Source organism: Seriola lalandi, unplaced genomic scaffold, assembly GCF_002814215.2.
Source record: "Seriola lalandi dorsalis isolate HSWRI2012SDOR001 ecotype SW California unplaced genomic scaffold, Sedor1 jcf7180002054677, whole genome shotgun sequence".
In the NCBI taxonomy this organism is placed as follows: Eukaryota; Metazoa; Chordata; class Actinopteri; order Carangiformes; family Carangidae; genus Seriola; species Seriola lalandi.
The window spans coordinates 1,072,320-1,080,756 of NW_019525230.1; the positions used below are offsets into that span (position 1 = coordinate 1,072,320).

General features: G+C 40.5%; 1 protein-coding gene across 1 annotated transcript; it reads left to right on the forward strand.

The window, feature by feature from the left end:
• Window positions 1-807: 807 nt before the first annotated feature.
• gorasp2 (golgi reassembly stacking protein 2) lies at window positions 808-6,334 on the forward strand. Its single transcript, XM_023421929.2, has 10 exons — window positions 808-975; window positions 1,661-1,741; window positions 1,838-2,041; window positions 2,133-2,219; window positions 2,339-2,469; window positions 2,805-2,937; window positions 3,444-3,567; window positions 3,699-3,806; window positions 4,241-4,369; window positions 4,871-6,334. Exons 1-10 carry the CDS (start codon window positions 913-915, stop codon window positions 5,143-5,145), a joined length of 1,335 nt encoding a protein of 444 aa, XP_023277697.1. The 5' UTR covers window positions 808-912; the 3' UTR covers window positions 5,146-6,334.
• The last annotated feature ends 2,103 nt before the right edge of the window (window positions 6,335-8,437 follow it).

Below are 8,437 nucleotides of genomic sequence, written 5' to 3' on the forward strand. Positions count from 1 at the left end.
ACTGAGAACTGATAAATACTGCAGCAAAATATGTACCAAATGTCACATGTGAATCTAAGCACCTCACAACAATCTCTCCTAAATATCATGTATGTTAAAATCATAAAACACACTCTTCCTTCATGACAAAGAGCATCTGGAGTTTTAAAAGCATTGCCCTCTGCTTCATATGTCATATGAAAAACCCACATCATACACTGCACTTCAGTACAACAACAGAAAAATACCTTCAGGAGTAAAAGTATATTATAGATAAATAAACCTACCAAATATAATGCCAAGAAAATCCTGTTGACCCTTCAGAAACTGGAGGTTTAGAATGGTTAAGAAAAGTGGTGATTTTTACAGTTTCAATTAGTTATAATGAATCAGCAGAGCATGACAATTGTACAATGTGCTGCATAGAGAGAGTAAAGCTAAATTAGAGCTGTCAGTGATAAATAAGGGTCGATGTCACATCATTGCTTGTACTAAATAAAGCACACATTTGTCTGTAATTCTAATGAGGCAGAATGTTAGTTTATAGTTTAATTGGTAATATTAATTCAAAAATGATAATGGTTTATAATAGATTAAGTGGGGAGAGTATGGAACTGGGATGTCCACAGTAATTCTTTCAATAAAACTACATCATTGAAAATATTTTGAATTTAATTTTTTTTAAAAAGTATAAATACAACCCCTGTTTTCAGGAACACGTTACTGTTTTGTGACACCTTAACATTAAATTAACTTAACATTAAATTAGGAAATTTCAAAAAGGCGTTATTTCCTGCCACGTAACGGCGCATGCGCATCGCTCAGCTAGTCACTTGGCGACGTGTACCCGGTGTGTGGAAGTGTTCAGGTATCTCACCTCTGCTGGGTTACAAGCTGCCATAAACACCTAAAAAGCCTTAAAATAGCGAAAGCATGGGAGGATCGCAGAGTGTGGAGATACCGGGGGGAGGCTCCGAGGGCTACCACGTCCTCCGGGTGAGTTTTTGGCTTCTACATCCTGGTGTTAGCTGTTAGCTTAGCATCCGGCCAGAGGCGGAGCGTCCCCTGCTCTGTGTGTTGACGAGAGACCGGGGATGTCTGCCGGGGCCTCCGCCTGGTTAACACCTACACCACGTCAGGAAACTGTTGTGTGCTTTAGAGCTGAATCGGCGTCACATACCGTTTCTTTGCATGGTTTGGTTTGTCCTGCTAGTTAACTGGTTGAACGTGTTTACCTGTGGCTAAGCGCCAGTGCTGAAGCTAGCTGAAGCTACGTAGCTGCGCTGAATGACAGCTGAGAAGCTGTTTTTTTTTTTAATACACGCATTATCGGACCGGTCTGTGCAGAATGCTTCTTTAACCTTGTCTGGCCCCATGAAAGATCTGGTGTTTGGGTTAGGGCTAGGGTTAGTTCATGGGTAGACACAGCAGAGATCACTGGATGGGGTTAGGGTTAATACTGGGTGCAGGTTAAGGTAATGGAAGCACATATCAACAAAGAAAACAGGCTTCGACACAATACATTTCTTGTATGTTGATCAGCTCAGGTCCAACCTGTTCATGTTGTCTACACTGAGCATGTCAGATACTATTTCTTTACAAGGCATTCAGTAGTATGCAAAACGTGAGTGTCACACCCCAGCAGCAGCAGCAGCTCAGATTGTCTCTCAATTTTGTGCAGGTTCAGGAGAACTCACCTGGACACCGTGCAGGACTGGAGCCTTTCTTTGACTTCATTGTCTCCATCAATAACACCAGACTGGTAAGGAAAGCCAGCAACTGTATCTAACAGGATCAAATATAAGTGGTAAGGGACAGCGTATTTCATGGTTGCCTCATCCGTCTTCTTTTTCTGCAGAACAAGGACAACGACACTTTGAAGGACTTGCTGAAAGCCAGCGTAGAGAAACCAGTTAAGATGCTGGTTTACTCCTCAAAGACTCTGGAGCTGCGGGAGTCCACTGTCACACCCAGCAACTTGTGGGGGGGGCAGGGCTTGCTTGGTGTCTCTATTCGTTTCTGCAGCTTTGAAGGAGCCAATGAGAATGTTTGGCATGTGCTGGTAAGCAGCCTTGAAGTCTCATCTGTGTTTTACTGTTTTATGTGATAAAGTGTTTTTTTGTTCACGTATTCTCCTCCTCTTTATTAAACAGGAAGTAGAGCCGAATTCCCCAGCAGCCCTTGCTGGCTTGCGGCCGCACACCGACTACATCATTGGAGCCGACACTGTTATGAATGAGGTAGATTATCAGCATTTCCCATCCTTGCTACTGTCACTCCTTCACATTCTCCACCTGATATTGATATTGACTGTGTGTCTCCTCCTGTTGTCCGACCTCTCTGTGACTTGATCCTGCAGTCAGAGGACCTGTTCTCTCTGATAGAGAGCCACGAGGGGAAAGGCCTGAAGCTCTATGTGTACAACACAGACACTGACAACTGCAGAGAGGTGGTCATCACACCTAACAGTGCCTGGGGAGGCGAGGGCAGGTAAATCCTTACACACTTACACCCTTCCTGTTAGACATACAGGTGTAAAGAGAAGTTTGTCCATTTTTAAGCGTTGGTGTACTTCCAAAAGAAATATTATTAATTTCAGTTGATTGCATCTCACATTAGCCTGGTAATCAGACTGAATTGAATTGTAGGTGATTAGTGATTGACCACTCACAACACTTTGATTTGTCAATTGTTTCTCTAACTGGGGGAAACAGCCGTTAATGAGCACAACACCAGACAAAAATTGATCTGGAACCAGGCTAATCTCAAATGTATTTGAATGAAAATTGAGGTTTGTTCTCAATGTTGTTCTCTCTCTTTTCCAGCCTCGGTTGTGGGATTGGCTATGGATACCTTCACAGGATTCCCACACGGCCTTTTGAGGAGGGGAAGAAGATCAGCTTCCCTGGAAATAATCCCAGTGAGCCTGTCAGTCCACTGAAGGATGGATTCACTGAGGTCAGACGACACACGCTCACTTCTTATTCCTGGTTTAACTTTATTATCATTCCACTCCAGTCCTCAGTCCAGATTAAACAAATGTTGAAAGGAATTGAACAGCTCTTAAATATGCATGCAGTGGATGGAAATCTGAAAATCACCATTAGCATCAGTACTTGTGTTTTACATCGGGAAGTTCCCTAAAACTTTGTATCCCGGAAACGTCTGGTTTCCTCTGCTTTATCACAGAAGCCAAAACTTTACCCATCAGTATGCAGAGTGTGTGCATGACATTGAAAATATTTAAGTTTTGAGTCATGAGGTCTCTGATTTTTTTTTAAATTTTCACACTTGAGAAATGCAGGTTTCCTCATTATGTATGCAGCAAAGCAGGCAGGATGGACAGAGAGCAATGTTGCTCATTAGAGATAATTGCACGTTTGGATGAATGTGACCTTATCTGTTTGACAGCAGCATCTTTTTCTCTGCCTCCCTCCTCATGTTCTCTCTTTTAACTCCTTCAGGTCCAGCTTTCAGCAGTGACCCCTCCTGCCACTGCACCTGCTGCCTCCACAGGCCTAGAAAATTCACTGTCCGGCCTGTCAATCAGCACAGCCCCGCCCACCATGCCCAGTGAGCTGCAGACAGGTATTTCATTATGCTCATTAAATGAAAGTGATATTTGTGATTGGGGAAAACTGTGTCACACTCTCATTAACATTGTACATCCACTCCATATTCTTATCTAATCCGATGTTGCGTTCCTCCTTCCCTGCTAGGTTTGCCTACAGTCCCTCTGCTCCCTTCCTCCACCAACCCCTCCCTCAGCCCCCTCACTCCACTGAATCCCGCCACCACCAACTTCAACCCCGCAACCACGCTACCAGGTGGGTGATTTCTCAAACATTCAAAGCACACATCATTGGTCTGCTCAGTCAGTTAGCTTTCAGCAACAAACATCCAGAACAGCCGGAGGGTGGCAGAAGCATTACAGCTCTCTCTCTACAGATTTATACAGGTGTGATCACACACCTGCAGAATAAAGACAAAGGTCAGCCTCAGCTGCATTAGTCAATATCAAGTTTTAGTTTGTTTACACTTTGTCTACCGAAGGATAAGCTGCCATCAGTAATAAAGTGATTAGCTTAATTTTAAGACCAATATCAGAAACTCACTGAGCACAGTCAGTGTCATCAACCACTACCAACCTCTCATATTTTCTCTGTTGTCATTCTGTTTTTTGCTCTGGCCTTTAAAAAATATGAATGAGTAATGGCAGTTGCCCTCATATTGCATTGTGTGTGTGTGTGTGTGTGTTTAGGTCTGATGCCCCTCCCAGGTGGCTTACCTCCGCTCCCTAACCTTCCCAATCTCAACCTGCCACTCCCAGACCTCAGTGCCGTGCCACTAGCAGGCGCCGGCACTTTACCACCGCCAGTAGGGACGACAGGTAAACAAACATTCACACTTATGCTGCAGTTGCATATTTTTACTGTGCACTTTATACCGGTGGCTCCAGAATGACGGCCGGTCACAAGTAGACATCTCTTTGCTTTAAGGCGTCATAAGACAACATGTTTGGGTCACTGCTTTATAAATATACAGGTATACAAACTGTTTGAGAATAACTGTAATTGAAACTATTTGTCCCATAATGCATTGAGTTTGAAAGGTGCTTTTCACACTACTTATAATCTGGATTCAGTAATGTATCTGTGTTCAGGTCATATTTGATGTAGTATTCACTGGGTATATATATATAATATATGAGCACTGTCATTTAGTGGATATATTATATGAGTATACTGTACAGGCTAAATTCATTCTGTTTAATTGAAGTATGCAGCGTTGTGAAATTAATTTTAGAAATTAATCGATGACACAGCATCATGTGACTGTAACACCTCTCTTCTTTTTTTTTTTTTTCATCCCTTCCGTCTGTCTCCAACAGTCCCACCTCTGGCCGCTCTCCCACCCCTCAACTTGCCAGGTCTGGCCCCGTTCCCCCCTCTACCCACTGTGCTTCCCTCCCAGCTGCCTCCTCTCCTTCCTCAGGGAATGGCCCCTCTCTTACCCACGTCCACCGTCGCCCTTCCCGCCTCGGTCACAGTCACAGCAGCGCCTGCCGGTAACCCTGCCGCTGACTCCACGTCACCCACGGAAGCCGTCTCAACGAACACCACGGAAGCACCGGCCCCCACGGAAACAACACTAACGTCGTCGTAACCTGGGAAACAAGATTCCGCTTGCCATCAAACCAAAACACACACCCGGTTTCTCTCTTTCCCCCCGTCTGTCTTTCTCCGTGTTTTTCTATTTATTTGGCCAAGAGGGACAGGCAGACAGCTGCACCAGTTCAGACACAGAGGTCAGCATGCTCCGGTTTTGCGTGAGGAAGCTTGTGTGGCACGATGAAGGATGGGTGGATATGAAGAATGGAGGACAGATCTAGACTGGTCTTACCAACATGTCTTTATTACCAGATTGTCACGGAGCTACTGTATGAGGAGGACGAGGTCTACTCTTCGTTTTATAGTTTGCTTTGCACTTCTGCAGTTACATCCAGGCAAAGAACTATCTTAGGATTTCCCCCCTTTCTGATCTGGCGATCCTCTCTGTTTCACAGTTAATTTCTATATATAAACAATGTATGTTTAAGGGGCTGGACGATGAATCGAATTTACTGAATTATTATCTACATTGTGACGCCTATATAAATAAACTGAGTATAGCTACAACAACCACTGACCTGTAACTGGAAGTTCAGCCAACCAATCAGCTCACTGTCCAGTCATTTAAGTGGTCATACTGGAATAAACCAAGACAACGATATCAGACGTGGCCAACACAGGGAATGATCGTGCACTGCTGTATTAAAGAATAGGTAAATATTATAGATTTTGGGTTCAGTCGTCCAGCCCTGACATGTAACCTTTTATTATTAGTTAATAGACCCCCTGACCAATAGATTAATTTGATTGCCGTATTAATCTTTGTTGAAATTTCTGTATGAGTGTTTTCACCCAATGAATGAATCTGCATAATTTTGCACCAGATTTGTGTTTTGAAATTATTAGTCTGTCCCTTTTGTATGTCTCCACGTATACCCAGAACTCTACAGTACACGCCGTCTCTACCACAGGGAGACCGTAACAGCCTGACGGCCATGCCAGAGGACACCAAGGTTTACAGTTACAAGAGCTACTGAGTGTGTGTTTGCTGTTGGGTGATTATTAGTGGGGTGAAACATAGGTGTAGAGTCACTGAATACACAATACGTCTCCTGGCATGGCCGACGCGAATTGGTAAGCAGAGTTGCAGTGATGCAGAACAGCCACAACGTGTCACTGTAACAGCAGTTTCTGAAAACATCTGCAGTATGCACAGTGCAAGCAATAAAGCCAAATAAATTTTACATGATGCCTCTTTGTGTCTTTATCAACAGTCTACAGTGTTTGTTCCTACTCTTTTAAATTCTCTTTGACAGTCACCCTCTTTCTAAACAAATAAAAAAACAAAGCAATAAAGTAAAGTTGTAATGAGAGTACAGTGAAACGTTTCTATGGAAAACCAAAAGGTACAGGTGTTAAACCAAAAACACACAAAAAGAAGGTATGGGGGGGGGGTAGTGAAAACCCATGCAAAATTCAGGTGTAGTTAGAACAAACCACACAGGAAGATAAATGATATTAAAAATCCAACAGCAAGTGAAAAAGCTTCACATATACATGCAAACATCAGTGAAATACAGGCGAAAACTGGACTTAAGTTGTCTGCACTTCAGTGAGTTGATGTTTCAAGTATGACTAACCATACATGGAAGTTAATAAGAGCCGTAACAAATTGAATTTCAACTTAGCAACTAATTGTGAAATTTAACCGTTAATGAATAGATAATTAAATACCACTGAATTTATAGCAAAACAGATCTGAGTGTATTTAGTTTGAATTCCCTTTCTCTATGGAATTTTAAATCTGTAAGCGAGTGTGTAAGAAATCAGACATATTTATGGTGCTAACATCTGGATCTGGATAATACTACCATTATACTATGACTTTTTATGCCTTCTTATGCTAAGACTGCCTGGGCCTGGGGCCTTTCTGTGTGGAGTTTATGCCTTAATATACAATGATGTTACTTTATATGATGTTTCTTTTAGATTTTAATGTGTTACTATACTAAAACTTCTTTGTGCCAGTTATTAAACTATTGTTTATTCAACTGCTATAGTGGTGGTGAAGTGGTTGGAACTTTTACCTTGCAATATAAAGGCTGTGGGTTCGAATCCAGGGACAGTCCTGCCTCTAAACACCATGACAATTTTATGTCTCACCATAGGATGACGTTTTAATCTCAATTTAAATTACCTCTTAAAGGGCCAGACATTTTTATGCCTTACTATACTATGACGTTTTTATTCCTTACTATACTATGACGTTTTTTTTTTACATTTTTATGCCTTACTATACTTTGACATTTTTATGCCTTACTAAACTATGATATTTATTGAGAAATTTATGCCCTACTATGCTATGACGTTTTTATCACATTTTATGGCTTATTATACTATGACATCTTTATGCCTTACTATACTATGACATTTATTGAGAAATTTATGCCCTACTGTACTATGACGTTTTTATCACATTTTATGGCTTATTTTACTATTACGTTTTTTGACGTTTTTATGCCTTACTATACTATGACATTTATTGAAAAATTCATGCCCTACTATACTATGACGTTTTTTTTTATAAATTTATGCCCTACTATACTATGACGTTTTTATCACATTTTTATGGCTTATTATACTATTACGTTTTTTGACGTTTTTATGCCTTACTATACTATGACATCGTTTGACATTTTTATGCCTTAATATACTATGACGTTTTTTGAGAAATTTATGCCCTACTATACTATGACGTTTTTATCACATTTTATGGCTTATTATACTATTACGTTTTTTGACGTTTTTATGCCTTACTATACTATGACATCTTTATGCCTTACTATACTATGATGTTTTTGACATTTTTATGCCTTAATATACTATGACGTTTTTTGAGAAATTTATGCCTTACTATACTATGACATTTTTATGCCTTACTATTTTATGGCTTATTATACTATTACGTTTTTTGACGTTTTTATGCCTTACTATACTATGACATCTTTATGCCTTACTATACTATGATGTTTTTTGACATTTTTATGCCTTAATATACTATGACGTTTTTTGAGAAATTTATGCCTTACTATACTATGACATTTTTATGCCTTGCTATACTATGACGTTTTCTGATAAATTTATGCCCTACTATACTATGACGTTTTTATCACATTTTTATGGCTTATTATACTATTACGTTTTTTGACGTTTTTATGCCTTACTATACTATGACATTTTTTGACATTTTTATGCCTTAATATACTGACGTTTTTTGAGAAATTTATGCCTTACTATACTATGACATCTTTATGCTTACTATACTATGACATTTTTTGACATTTTTA